The 15,833-nt window shown below is 36.3% G+C and overlaps 1 protein-coding gene across 9 annotated transcripts in view; it reads right to left on the reverse strand.

Annotated features, from left to right (window-relative positions):
* Window positions 1–1,709: 1,709 nt before the first annotated feature.
* LOC149305470 (protein phosphatase EYA1-like) overlaps window positions 1,710–15,833 on the reverse strand; it is a 42,883-nt gene continuing 28,759 nt past the window's right edge. For 8 of the 9 annotated variants that reach the window (XM_089477624.1, XM_089477623.1, XM_089477621.1 and 5 more), the window contains 6 exons: window positions 6,850–6,908; window positions 5,256–5,416; window positions 4,389–4,503; window positions 3,781–3,902; window positions 3,309–3,409; window positions 1,710–1,790 (listed from right to left, as the gene is read on the reverse strand). In XM_089477624.1, coding sequence (XP_089333750.1) covers window positions 1,710–1,790; window positions 3,309–3,409; window positions 3,781–3,902; window positions 4,389–4,503; window positions 5,256–5,416; window positions 6,850–6,908 — 639 coding nt within the window. Of the gene's footprint in view, window positions 1,791–3,308; window positions 3,410–3,780; window positions 3,903–4,388; window positions 4,504–5,255; window positions 5,417–6,849; window positions 6,931–8,208; window positions 8,243–15,833 lie in introns of all 9 variants that reach the window. The other variant, XM_089477616.1, reaches the window with a different exon arrangement.

Raw genomic sequence — 15,833 nt, forward strand, 5'->3', positions numbered from 1 at the left:
GGGAGTTAGCCCAAGGGACAAGTGCTACCCTACATGCCAAGAAAACACAATTCAAAACAAGCCCAGTTACGTAATATGTAAAATTTATGTATAATGTGTATAATGTAATATTTGAAGGACATGAAAAAATGCTTTTTTGGATATTAGATGGCCACATAAAGGTCAGTGTTAGAAAAATAAGCCTTTCCATCCTACTATTTTCTAATTGTTCCAGAACCCACTGTGTCTTTTAGACCTATATATCTACAGATATTGGTTTTGAATTAAATTTATGTTTATTTAATCACACTTTATGATTTATTTATTAAAGTGAGCGTTATCAGGTGAGACCGTAGGGAAGTACTTGGAGAGCCTTAGAAATGTCAATGATTTAACTGTGAATTACATAGAGTCACCTCAACCTTTTTTGAGGGAAGTTGAAAGCTAAAGCAGGCCTGTCATAATGCATAACGAAATTGTTGAACTTTCCTGCTGGCTACCTCTTTAGTGAATAAACCCTAGTTTTGTTGGTGATTTAGAGAGATTTAGACGCTTAATGCGCTCTTTTGTATGGATCCACAATAAATTAAGTCTAATGTGGAAATGATGGGGGGCTGGTTACATATAGAACAGCAAACTTGCTGGACGTGACCTAATAAATATATAATGTTATACAAATTGGCACTTACAAAATAGAAAATGTAGCAATTTGTTTTTAAACTTCAAGTGAAAGATTAAAATCTGTGATCGATTCCCCTATACATATATGCAACACATATCTATATATGTAATCTTACAAAACTCTCTTCAAGTAAAGAAGAAACTTGCATTTTTGCATGATTCCACTGAATTGTTAAACCAGGTACATCTGTATTTAGAGGTTCATGAGGAAAATGTTAAAAAGAATAAAATAGTATTGACACTTGACATCCATGCTTTTGGTCTTAACAAAATCAACTACAGTATAAAATCAAAACAAAAAAACCCAACGTAAAACATTATCTACATATTTATATCTAACACTTTGTTAAGGCACTGCACAACAGTTTGTACACACGCTGCCTTGCTTCTTTCTTCTAACAAGGCATAGCGGCCTTATTAATATTTACCTAAACAGTATGTAAAATTATTACAAATTTACACAAAAAATCTCTGTACAGGATTTTCTCAGTGATGTACATATTTGTTTAACTTACAGTATACATACTTTAGACTGTTTTGCAAGTAAAATAGCGAGTCCCACAGAAAATCTTGCTTGTCGTATCATACAGTATTCTTCATGTCTTGTGTGTCAAGTTCATATGTCTTTACCAAGTCAATTTATAAATAACATGTCGAGAGTGCTCTAGATTCAAAAAGAAAAATATCAAGCCTTTTTAGGTGTCCAAATCTGAATTCAGCACAAGTATTGTCCTTCTCGCACTCATATTGCCGATCTTCAGTCATATCTGCCATTTTTACTTGTCTTCCATTACATTTGAAAGTCTGGTTATCCTGCTGCGCGGTTGCAATGTGGGATTTTCTGCTGCTGATACACGAATGCTCTGTTTTCTTGTACTTTCCAAAACTCACATTTTCAGCAGGTCGGCAAGAAAATATAAGACCTTACAATGGTAATATTAATGTTAGGATCTTCATGTACAGTAACCGAGTTGCACAGGGTGATGAGGACGATGTTTAATCCTTTAGCAAGATGCAATTACTCTGGTACCTGAAGTGCTGTGTTACTGCTACAAGTATTCAAGTTCCAAGGCATGATGGAGCGCCATTAAATCAGAGTGACTTGTTATTCTCCAAAATGGCATTGAATGCTACAAAAAAAGAAAAATTAACATTCAAAGTCCAGAAACCTGATGGCATATTTACTTGCAAATATATTTGGGATAAACATTTAACTCTGTGTTATGATTATATTATGGAAACACACCCTTAAATAAAAAAAGTTAAGGTTTACTATTTTAAGTATTTTTTTATATATTGGAATATGTCCCACGCATACTAGGATTCTGGTTATCGTCATTAAACTCATGTGGGTGGTCCATCATTTCTGATCTTACATTGCGTTGCTTAGTGGTGTGTAATGCATTATGGGTTTGAGAAGGGTACATTGAAGGTGAGTGTTATTCTGCACCAATACCTCTTAGTAGGACAGTAATAAAATGCTATCATTTTATTTACTCTAAATACGTTACAAAATGCTGACATTGTGTAAAGGTCAAATTGACTTCCCTTCTTTGAGAAGATATTTCTTATACACACTTTTAACATAAATGGAATATTGTTTACACAAAAGAAAACTATCGAAATGTATAATCACATTACAATGTGAGCACAACTTGAAGCTGTATAAGTGTTGCTTTGAAAAAGTATTTCATTATTGCAGTCATAGGAATAGCTGCTTTTATTTAGAGGTCTTTAGTAATTTGCTGTGCTGCACAGTGTGGACAATGCTTAAATGTCTATGGTGGCCTGTTGAGACCATCTTAACTTAATTTGTGACTTGGTGGAGATAAAAAAAGGTCTATGTACAACTTTGAGGGCAGGGAGAATAATGTGCCATTCGCCTTCACGTTCAAGGGGTTGAATCAAACTTGGCACCGAGCATCAGATCATTTGGGTATGTAAATAAATACAAAGAGAGTTGGACGCTAAGACAGAAATCAGATAACAAGAGAGGCAGACAGGGAAATTAGCAATTAGGTGTGTCCAAGTGTTTCTAATCTTGCGTTAAATTCTATTTTTCCACATATGTATAGTTGAGTTTGATCTCAGCATAGACATGTATTCCTACCAATTTGTGGTTTATGATGCACTTCAGCAGAACAATATAATAGTTCATGAAAACTGAAGTGAGGAACATATGTAGGGTTCCTCTATAAAGAACTATTATGCTTGACACACCAGGAGGAATTTGTAACTGCTACAATCACATTTCTCTGTCTAGCATGAATACAGTATATAGAAGTATGTATTCTAGCCAAAAAGTAATAGCAACAGAAAGTGCTGAGAACATATTTCTGTATTTTGTAGACTGAAGCAGACAATGGTTGCTAACTGGCCAAAAGTGGGCTATACGTGCCCGGCTGCACGCTACATGAGCATAACAACATAGCTGGTCTTAAAGTGCCAGGGGTGCCTTAAGAAAGCAATTAAAAAGGATTTTCCTCCTGCTGTGGCACATAGTACTAGAGGTGCCATGCAGATCATTCTCCAAAATCTTACCCTCATAGAAAAAGTTAAATTGGACAGAAGATGCTATTGTCATAGGGATATATAGTTGAGCAAATTAACAATAAGCATGAATGCAATGACTCTATAAACCGTGTTACCTTCTTGGCTCCTTGTTCTTCTTCCACACCATCACCTATCACTACATAAACAACTTTCCTTCCAAACCGTTGAATTATTCTTTCAAAGCAGCTTTCTTTTCCTGTGCAAAAAATATGTTGGTTATAATTATTGTTTTGCAAGCAGACATGCATACATTTTTATAATTTACTGTATGTAAGTGCAAAATGAATACAAATGTGTAAAGTAAAAATTTTAATGCACTGTTGATACTGAGAGAATTGGAAGATGTAAAGCTATTACAAAGATCGGACTTGTAACCGGCTGTTTAAAACAGAGTGTCGAGATATGGTGTCAAGTGCTACATGAGAAACAGGATCCCCTCTACAAGGTAGGACATTGGAGGCAGTTTGAGGACTGCACAGGGTCAGACTTAGGGTAACACCCCACATAAATAAATCACTGTAATTTGGGATATATCTACACTGTTTTTCAAAAAATAAATGAACTCACCTATTTTTGTTGCACTATAAATATTTTCAATCGGGAATACAACTCCTAATCCGTACAACAGAACCTTTGCCAAAGCGGGTATGAGTTGTGTAGTTGTGACAAGTATATTTACGCAGTTTGTCCTGTAACACATAACATTAAAATTTTAACAGGAAGAACAACATTTGAGCTTTTGATTGAAAAATAGATATGGTGCATTGTTGTACATTGCATTATATTACTAAATGCTAGGGGCAAGAGTAAAACCACACTTAATCATTTCCCCAAAATAGGTTAAAAGGATCTATTATACTGTAAGTAGTGGTCTTTCTCACACCTAGATGATGCCTGGTTCCGAAACCATAACTCAAAAGTACTCTCGGGTATTTAACACAAACTGAATTTATGGATAAATTGTAAATTCTAACGTCCACTACATTCCTATGCTTCATCTGCTTTTGGTTTACATAGATTTAATTATACAGGAGTCTTCCTACTGGTGTCTCTCTTTTTGAGTAAGTCTCCAAAAAATGGTGTGTACCTCTACAATTAGAACCTGTTGCGAAATTCACTGCTATTAAGCTATTGGGATAATGCCTTAAAGGAGGCACCCAGTACGAGAACCATACCTTGAATGAATTAATGTGAGGGCTTTCAGAGCCAGAGTTAACCATGAATCTGTCAAAGCTTCAATCTCTGCCCTTAGCTGCAACCAGGCTTCTCTCTTTGCAGGGCCAAGCAGACCTGAAATGCACAAAAAACATTCTCATTTACATGGAGCCATTGTGCTTACATTAATTATTATTAAAAAAGTGTGTTTATTTACATGACGTTGCATCAATTTTGCTGTGCAATCTTAAATTTATTGGGAATCACAGTTTTATGGCTGCTAAAAGACCTGTTTTAAAATAATCTAAATTCGATCGTGCATTTATACATTTATATAGTTACAACCAATGGATCGATTTACTAAAAGGAGAGTTGTGGTCTCCACTCCTTGACTTCACTATATATTAGGAAGAGTCAATCCCAGTGAGCTTCTTACACAGGAAAGGCTTGTTTGGCTTTGTATAATGTAGAGCGAAATCAGTATTGTCACTGATTCAATTGTGCATTTTGTAGGACCAGCTCAGCCAACTCTTTTGCCAGTTTATTGCCTTTTGTGAATAAACTGCATTGTAACTGTAGATGCCATTCCTCAATCTCCAAGAATAGACGGCAAGACTGATGAGCCAAAGGTTTGCTGTGATGTCTGATATAACAGCACATGCTACCTGAAATGCATGCAGTTGTAGGCGATGCTTTAACATGTGATGTCATACACATGTGCATATTAGAAACAAGTTCCTCAACTCAACATAATGAAATGACTTCACATTGGATATTCCCAGACCTAGGTCAATGGCACAGATCTGGAAACAGAATATTACACTATAAAATTGAAAGGGCGGTCCAGTTTAAAAAGAAAACATCGCAAGATGTAATTTTTTACTTGCCTCCAACATTGTTTTTGTAGGTATTGTAGATTTCTTTTACTCTTCTATAACGAAAAGCCAATTTTCTCATCCAGTCCACACCTCCTCGAACCCCTGTTGCCAGACAGAGGTTTGCACTGGTCGCTGCTGCAGGGAAGCCATCTGTCCCAAAGTTATAAGTGCTGCATTAATGGAAAGAAAGGCCCATTAAGTATACAATACGAAACTGAGCATTGAGGCTGAAGTTGTTAGTATGTAATATGAGACCAGAAAGAAACCTATAGCTCTTTTAAAATAGAACCCTAGAAAACAATAAATGAAAGGGAAAAAGGCCCTGCTAAAAACGCTTTGCTGTAGGTATTTGCCATTTCTTTTTATGAATTAACAAGCTCTTTTTATACGTGCTTACAACTTATAAAACATTGGCTATTGACAGCACATACATGGCTGTGTGGACACAATAGCTCCCTAGGCTAGTTCACACCTGGGTATGTGCTTGTTGTTCAACAGACATTACACAAAAAACAAGTTTTGGGACAGAGAGTAGGGCATAGCTAGAAACCACAGGGCCCTGGGGCGAAAATTGCCACAGGGCTCCAACATCACCAAGCAACATGTCCCACAGTGTCACCTTTGCCCCCAAATAGCTTGCCAGTGTCGCCTTTGCCCCTAGGCAGCTTTTCTGTGCCAACTTAGCCCCAAACAGCTTGCCTATGCAATTTTTGCCCCAGCTTGTCAGTGTTTCAAACAGCTTGTCTGTGCTATTTTTGTCCCCAAGCAGCTTGTCTCTGCTTCCTTTGCCACAAAATAGCCTGCCTGTGGCCCTGCCCACCATCGTGTACCTGCAAGAGTGGTATTTTTCTCTGTGCTGGGGGCACACTGACCCAGCATGCAGGAAGTGGATGTGATGTCACTTCCTGCACATTGGATCAGTCAGACACAGCAGGGGTGGCCTGGCACATTCTGGCCCAAGTAACGCAAGTAACGGAATGTGGCCCCATCGGCTATTTCCTTCCCTCCAACGTACGCACTGGCAGACATATGTTCACACACTTACACACTTAACATGCTTACACTAGCATACACATACTCAGTAACACACACGTCCACACTGATTCTAACACATACTCCCTCTCACACCACTTAAACATGCAAATTCATGCTAACACACATACACTTACATATTCATGTACACCTGCTGCAAAAGCAACTATAATGTCTGGACAAAGTCTATATGTTCAATAATGCTGGGAATGGAAGGTGTGAAGATATCGTTCGATCTATTAATGAAAGTGTGATAGGTTTTCTTCGTAGGACATGTGCTGCAGAACTATAGGTTCTTCGTGATTAGGTCCCAGAATGACTTTAGCTTGTTCAAAATAAGCCAATGTTGTTTTGAAAAAATACTGGCACCTTAGTTAAAGATTGTTTAAATGCAAAAGTTAACATGCTTGAAGGATTATGAAGGTGGTCATAGTTTGCTTTCTTTTAAGACCACCGTACAGTTACATATCTTTATCCTCCTATTTGTGCTGTTGGAAATATTCATACAATGAATTATTTTTATTCTGGAACTCCAAAAATGAATAATGTTGCAAATAACATGAACTCCTACCTCAAGTCTTGACCATTGTCGTCCGAAGATACGTCATCAATGTGAACCTGGTCACATTCCTGAAGGAAGACAAGACACAAACTTATAGTCAGTCTGCCACTTAACCAAAACAGAACAGACAATTAACATCTTGATCTTGGAATTTTATTAAATGTAAAGCAGTAGGTGGCAGCCTTGTAAAATATCCACTTTGTTTCTTAAGTGCCTTAAAAAACTCCAGCTGTCATTACTTTTTACTGACACATGGATTCTTATTTGGAGGCTATTCTTAATATTTACTAAACTGCTAAAAACAATTAGCATATGTGCTTTATAAAGGTCCCTTTACTCTTGAAGCTACTTGGAAAATATTGTACTGTTTAAGTCTGATGCAGTGAGTACTTAGCTTAACTGAAACCAGACATTTTAGTAATGTAACATGCTACAAAAATTAAACCTGATGCTAACCGCCATTGAAATTATGACCTCTGATTGCTTCTGAGCCACACACTAACACAGCCTGAGGCCAATGTTTCTGAAGAGTGCAGACAAAAATCTGTTATTGCTTTGCCATATATTCAAGACTTGCAAGTTCTATTTATTTTAAGAAAGTGTGCTTAGATATAGAAAATTCTAACTTGAATGGGTAAAGCCAAATGGATTCACTCTCGCTTTCCTTTTAAATACCTTATTTCAATTGTCCATCAACCACACAGAGCCCTTCCTAATAATATTTAGAAGAATAAATAAGCTGAATTAAGAGGTAGGAATTCTTACAAAATTAGAGAACATTGGTGGCACATAACTAAAATACTCAAAAACAGATTAAGTATTTATGGTAGTTATCTAAACACTTTCATTGAAGTTTGGATTTTGGCATTTATGCCCTGTTTGAACACCAAATTCTTATTAAGGAATGCCTTATGATAACACCTTATGCTGGCCTTCCATATGCAGGAAACCAATGATTGAATGTGCCAAAATTCTATAAATCTCAATAAAGTGAAGCTGGATTGGCACGTATGTTTGGTTGTTAAAAAAACATACATCTTGTTAAACATGCTTCATGTCAAGTGTGTGTAGGGATTAGACTGCCGTCAAAAATATGGAAATTGTACCTAGAACTAAGGTGTATTTGTATATAAAACGAAACAACAGTGGTGAAAAAGCCCTTCAGATGTTCTTTGTGTAAACACTGCTATGCCAAAAAAATTATTATGCTTTTCTTCATAAGGTCATTTTCCTTTGTTATTTTACAAAAATATTTTGAGCTACAGAAAACTGGGCTAAAAGTGTTTATGTAAAATGTAAATTTGCCAGGCTTTGTTAACTCTTATAGTTTTGGTATCACAGAAGATTATTATAAAGATTTGTTTCTACATTTTAAAAATGTTCCACAGAGACGAAGATGAAACTGCAAGCTATGGAGAAGCATTTAGTGGCCTCTCGTGTTCTCCTCTAGACTGCTGGATGAATAGTTGGGAACAGTCCACAGTTTGAAGGGGTACCCAAGCTGATTTATGGAAATAAGGGCCTTAATAATAGACTTTCATACCTGGTATTTTTCCTGGGTAGGTTACCCAGAGTTCTCACTGATCGCCTTTACTTTTAGGGAACTGGGTGCGGAGAAAGGAAAGGTGGGTAGGTAGTAGGCAGAACATTGGTGGAGGGTCACGTACCACTTTACTTCCTGGAGCAAGAGGAAACTGACCCAGAGACCCTGGTTTCACCTGAAGACTCCTAGTCAAACCTACAGAGTATTCAGGTTTAAGTATACTAGAGCTGGCCCTTACATGTTCTCTCCAGATAGATTAGAGGAGAAAGAGAGCATTTCTCCACATCTCTTTCTCCAGGAATCTGCTTTGTGTCCTCTTGTGCACTTTAGCAAAAAATCAGAGCCACGGAAAAATGCTCTCTCCCTATTCCTCCAATCAGGCAAGAGGGTTGCCGGAAGCTCCGCCCTCTTGCAGAAGAGCACCAGGAGCAGAGGCGAACTGCGGAGGAACCAGGGGTCCCAAAATGCTAGAAAAGGGACAGCAACACAAAAGCAATCAGTGGAGACGGTAGGAAGACATTGTGAGAGAGCATGAATGTGACAGAGAGAGCGAATGAGAGCGTGAGCACGAGTGAGAGTGAATTTATTAATCATAATGGATGTGGACGTGGTTCCAGAGATTGTGTGGGGGGCAGCATTTCATGTGGGGGGCAGCATTTCATCATATAAAATGATGCACTGACCTTCCCCTATTGCTCATTAAAACCAAATAAATACTTAACTTGTAACGGATTTTCTTCTGTGTACATAAGCATTGCCGAATGAATGTCCGCCTTTTGAATTCTCTCCAGAAACAATATTAGTTTATAGTAGTAATTCAGAAAGTAGCATTGTTTGAAAGTATTGAATCAAATGACAGTTTAGATACTGCTTTAGAGATATTGCAATCAGTTAGTCTGTGTTACTATGCCACTAAGAATTTATATATTTTGTCAGTAGGTTTCAGATAGGGGGAGGGAAGTCAGAATTTGGAGAAAACTCAAACCAGCTGTTCTGTAACAGAATTAAACTGTGACCCTCAACCTCACTTTTAAAACATCTATTTTCCAGGCACCCTTCTCTCAGCAAGCAGCAAGATCCAAGAAGGAAAAGACTTTGACCCTGTGACCTTTTACTCCTCTCCTGAGGTCAACTGCTTGAGATAAGGAAAACAGGAATAGAAGGCCTCACATGATGGCTCTGAATGCATAATTATGTAAATAAAATAAGGTTTTGAAGTGCCTTTTGTTTTTATTTTTCTTTTTGAGTATATGCTTAGCAGTCAGGTTTACAGAGGGTAAACTCAAAAGATCAACCAAGGGGCCTATTCCACCATGGTCTTTTGTGGAAAATGTATGGGTTTTTTTGTCTCTCTCTCGTTCTATATCTAATTATTTTCAAGGATGTGAAGTTTTTCGAAAAACGCCTTTTTGGTTAAGCAAAACTAATATGCTTGACAAACAAACAAGATTTCTGAAATCTCACAGACAGAAGATAAATGATTATAATCATGCAAAGTCTGGGAACAGAAATTAGAGGTATATGTAATAACACAAACAAAAAAACATATAAATGACACTTATAACAAGGTACAGATCCCCTTAATCTGTTAACAAGTTCTATAGCATTGTAGGATATTGTATGGAGTATAGAAAAAAAGCAGATGCCCGGTGAACATAACTAATAAATAAATTCACTCGAGCTTACTACATGTTTAGAAAACAATTATTTTTATTCAACTTTTCTCTGTTTCTGAGATCCAATAACTGCTGCTCTGCCAAGACGGGGAGACTCATTACTTACTAATATATATATATATATAAAACAAAATAGGGAACACACTGGATTCATACAATAGAATCCTATGCTGGGGGCTATTATCTCTGGCATTGTAATGTACCGGTTTAATAGCAGTGATAACATCACACACATATTTACTTTTAACTACTGTATGACCTCCTTATCTTCTAGCTGATAATGAGTCTGTTGTGTGAAGCGCTCTGTTTGCTTCCTGCTGTTTGGCAGATTCCAGTTTGTTTTTGTTCATGGGAAGTTACGCTTGGGTTTAGATAAATGTCAACAGCTTGCAATCTGCAATTAATCGACCTAACTCATTAGGTTTTGAGAAACCATTTATGGATGTAACGGTGAACGCTGATATTTAGCTCATGAGAATTCCTGTCATTTATACCACAGTCTAGGGTGCCATAAGAAACGGCAAATGATTTGCATAAGTATCCCAGCTGTATAGCAAATTCCTGCTTTTATGCGGTAGCTGTCGAATATAGAGCTTTTCATCTGAAAAAATGTCAGTTGTGTTTACCTTCTAATGTCTGTTCTTCTAAAGTTAATAACATTTTCTATAGCCGTCTGTATCAGATATTTCACCCAAACAGTCCATACACACAAGCAAGCGAACATAGCCCCATTATAAGCAGTCCAAGTAAATAAAATAAAACTTAAAAACAAGAATTATTGATTAAAAAAATCTGACGTTGCAAGTCAGATATATTTTGTTTGGATTAACCAATATAAACGATATATATTCAGTCAGATCACAACATGTTATCAGGCCATTCAGTTACTGTCTAGTAAGCTGCGGGCAAATTATGATCATGCATAGTTACTGCACACGTGAAAGTGGCAGCGCTGTGTAAAACAAGTATACGACATTAATTTTAGTAAAATTATGGCAATTCAGCGTCTGTAATAAATGAATGTTGATATGTGAAATGAAATGTCATTTTTTCGTGTAAAAACAAACTCTCAATAAGAGCTTAGGAGCATTATAACGCTTTTTAGTATGACTATTATGGCAAAAAAACAAACCCAAACATTTCCATGTTTGTTCTGAATTCCCAGTTTATCGTGAGAAAACTAACACCGTACTTTTGCCTAATTGTTTCAATGCCTTATTCTGCTCGGTAAAATAGAGCGAGAGAAAACTCCCACTGGAAGCTGCAACGTACTTTTTTTTTTTTCCTTTTTACATCAGCGGGCCCATTGAGACTGGCTGGAATGGGGCCAGCTTACAGGAAATGATCAGTGCATTCTCTGTTCCCTTCATATCTGTCAGTAGGCAATTACTTCCCCTCCTTTCCTTCCCTGTGCAGGATAATAAAGACCCTGGCTGTATTTGTGAGAACCTGCACTACATTAAAATGCCACCATATTCTCTACTTCGAAATAAGGTTCACTGCGGAAAGCGAGCAGATGGAAAGACAGGCAGGAACGCCGCACATGGATACGTGTTTATACATTACAGTTATCCTTTATACATTACAGTTATCCTGGGGATAAGGGCCTAAAGACATCTCAGATTTTGACACGGCAATAGATCTGGAAGCTGCTGAAGCCGTAACATCAATCACAATTCAGTAGAACATATACACGGGGATATATATATTATATACAGAAGACAGAATGAACCTGATTATCAGATGTAACCATTTTTTGGAAAAAAAAGACCCCTTGTAATTTAAATGCACTTTTGATATATGACCCTCTGGGCATTTTTTCTGCAAAAGTACTTAAGCTAAAATACATGCAGGCATATTAAAGTATTTGCTTAAGTATTTATGTTTATTGTCTTCTTTAATAATATAAAGACTATAGAGTGAATATTTATAAAAACCTACTTTTTACAGATAGTATTTACTATTGATTCACATAGCACCATCATACTCTATAGAGCTGTACAAAGGGACAAACGCTATTATTTTGTACAACTGTGTGTATCTGTAAATACTGAATATCAATGAAGTCCATGGGACACCCTCAACCCTCCCTTTATCACAGCAAAAAATAGATTTTGCTAAAATTGTTAGATCCAAGCTGTGAACATTCAATGACATTTTAGATAGGGAAAAGAGGTAAAAATAGGCATCTTTATGCCCCTTTTCTTGCCGTCTTTCTTCAATTGCTTTTGCAGCGAGAATGGATGGTGTGAATGAGAGGATTCTTCAGTTGACTGGCAGTAAATTGGCTGAACCTGTCACACCTTGTCTGCTGTGCACTCTGTGACCCTGCATTCTCTATGCTTTCCCACCACAATTATTCTATACAGGAGGGAAAAAAAGGTGCAGATTACCTGTGGGTCCAACACAGGATGTAAGGAAACAAAGAGCTCTCAAAATCTCCCGTATTTGGCTTGACAATTGGGAGAAGAGCAGACCAGAAACAAATCTGATTTGTTGAGAATTTGAAAATGCCATTAAGGTAAAACAAACAAATAAAATAAATAACATTATACAGGCTTTGAAGAAAATATTTCTACTTTAAGTTAATGAGAAATAAGAAACTGGCCCAGAGAGCTGGAGAAGCAGGTTTTTAACCAGCAGGTCAAACCCTGAGAACTAAAATGCTGCTTATAGCTAATATATATCTTGTAACCCTTTGTGCTGTTCAGGATACATCTGTCAATTTCATAACTTTTTAAGGCCACATTATTGAATATGATGGGAGATAATAATGATTCAGCCCAACTCTTTTTTAAGTGTGACTCAAATACAAGATTATTCAAAAGTAAGAAAAATATAATTTCATATTTCATTTTTTATTTTTTTCTCTGGGAAAAATGATAGAAATACTGTGACTAAGACTTGAACAGACAAATAAAAGGTACATTGCTTTCATCCACCCAAATGGGGTTTAAAGAATGAGAACATACATATTCAAAACAGAAACACTTCATACCACTGAATATTGAATAAGTGCATTATTTTCCAGAGCTCAAGAAAAAGTCATATACACGTTGAAGTCTGAAGGACAAATTCCAATGCTTAAAAGTGTCACAAATGTAAGAGTCAAAGTTACTTGTAAAGACTAGGTGGACAACAAAATCAAAGGAGATGCATCAACTAATGTGAAATGGATGCAAACAGTAGGATAAAGTCACATATGGCATGCTCCTCAAAGGGTGTGAAGGTAAGAGTATATACAGAAACTGAAATCTGCAGTGAGATGTCCTCTCTCCATAGCCACATTACCAGAGACATCAAAGGCTAAAGAGTACTCCTGACCATTGATGGTTATACAGTGGGGTGAATTGTTAGGATGCAATTAGTTGAGGCTTTGCAATGAACAAACTACAATTTTGTGTTTCAATTAATGGCTAAAATGTCGCTTGGATAGAAATAAAAAAAAAATGTTGCTTGGATATTAACTATTAAAATGTCGCCTGATTGTTTGTGTATATTTGTATATATAACTCGCTCACAATAGCGTTTGAAGCCATTCAATTGATACATCATTAATTTGTTGTAATTTATACATTGTTTCCTTTCTATTCCGAAACTGAGAACTGTCTCCGGCATCACACCACTTTCTATGTAAATAATTACCATCCATCAAAAATAGTTTCTAATTTTAATAAAGAAAATATCAATATATGGAAATTTGAAACCTTAACTGTGGGTAAGAGCGTAGAATAGCATTCCCCATTTATTTTACTTTTAATAAATTCAAAAACAGGAGCCTGAGCACTGTAACAACAATGAGGCATGGGATGGCTGAAGTGTTAATTTCAACAAATTAAACAGAGGGTGTGGTACTTAATTGTTATGTCAGCACCTCTTGCGTACTAAGCTTCCATTATCTCGCCTCATCACTTTAACTTCTGACAGGGGCAACTCGTTAAAATATTTCAAAAAGTTAAGTGTGTACCTCAATTATCAACCTTCAAACATTTCTTTTGTTTTACTCCCAAGCATTTTTAACTAAAAAATAATTTGAAAAGATCACTGTCAGAGACAAGTGACATTTTGATTTTAGTACCACTGGGTATTCTGTTCAGATGAACGTTTAATATAATTGGGGTATTTTAAGATTAGTCTTTATGTATATATACTATAGGATGCTCATTATCGTCTACATAAATAAGGACTTTTTCTTGATATTGGCATAAGGTAATGTAAAACCATACAAAATGCTCACATTATTCTAAGCGCAGACTGTGTGAGCTATAATACATTCCTACAGTGAAAAAATTACTCAACAGGACAAAAGTATTACTATATTAAAAATGTCATTTAATTATTTATTCCTTTTTATTTTTATGTTCTTTACTCAAACTATTTTTTTAGTTTTTATTTTCCTTAAAGAAATATTTAATGGGAAAACTGATATATATGTTTTTTTTAGAACCCAGCTGTTTTGGGGCTATGAAAAACGACTAGGCCAAAAAATGTTTAGGGCCTCTAATAATTATTAACATGGAACTTGTTTTAATAAACAGCACGACTTAACAGCAACCATATTTTTAATATTAAGCGAGTTGATGTCTTTGACAATTTTGTTGGTTATGTTCACAGTTGCCTCAATGTACATAAAATGTTCTCTTTAGCTGAGCATCGGGTGTCTTTACATTGCATGAAAAAATATTTTATTTCCGCAGTAGGATCAAAAGGTTCACATGACAACTATGCCCTTTTCTATGCTTCTTTCATTAGGATGTTATAGAAGAACAGACTGATTTGCATAAAGCAGATGGATTAAGCCAACATATTTTGGATGCACTAACAGACATCTCTACAGGGGATGGAGACATTTCAAATAAAGAGAAAAAATATATACATTTGAAAACTTCAAATGGCATAGTTTGGATTTTTAGGTAAAATAAAATATAGAACCTGGCCAAATGCTTGGAGTGCTTAGAACAGCGCAGGATGGCACCCAAAGAATGGTTAATTAACACTTTAAACAATATTACCCTAAAACACACTGGGGTGTATTCATTAATCAGGGAGCTTGTGGGAGTGTTGCAGCTTCAACTCAAATATCGACTTCATTATGCATTTTGAAAGGCAAGTTGCTCCTACAAGAAAGAGCACGATGGCTCTACATAATAGTGAGGTGATGTCCGAGATACATAAACAATTTCACTATGCCTTATACAGGGCCAAAGAAGCTCTTGATATAGGGGAGGTTCACCGGGCCTGGCATTTTTTAACACACAGCGAAGTCGGAAGTCGGTGAGTTGAAGCTACAAATGTCATTATCTCCATTTCTGTTTGTATGCTTCATTTTTTTTGCTGCCAATTTGAGCTGTGATCTATTTGCACTTTAAATGTGACATTTTTCTTTCATTTATTGTCTTAATTGTCAAATAGACCCCAAAAACTACAGAAGCTTCCCCCCTGCAATCTAAGATGAGGTAACTGTTTTTTTGACACAGAACAGAAGACAGAAAGATATCACCAGGTGGTTTAAATCTGAGGTGACATGTCTTTTTTTTTTAAACCCTGAGGTATGCCTTATGGTTTTTGCAGCTTTCATAAATATATATCTATTTAAAGCCTTGGAGAAGGAAAAATGAATTCGCTGTTAAAATAGGCATGTTAATTAACAAAATTTCCAATTGATGTAAACATTTGTTTAAGATTTGAGAAAACAGTCTGTAACGAAGTTAAGTAACCATAAAAACTAGAACTTGGGGTTTCTGTTTGATGCTTCCACCGCCACATATATCTGG

This window comes from Sceloporus occidentalis, unplaced genomic scaffold, assembly GCF_023333645.1.
Source record: "Sceloporus occidentalis isolate IW3139 unplaced genomic scaffold, rSceOcc1.0.p SCAF_11, whole genome shotgun sequence".
Classification (NCBI taxonomy): domain Eukaryota; kingdom Metazoa; phylum Chordata; class Lepidosauria; order Squamata; family Phrynosomatidae; genus Sceloporus; species Sceloporus occidentalis.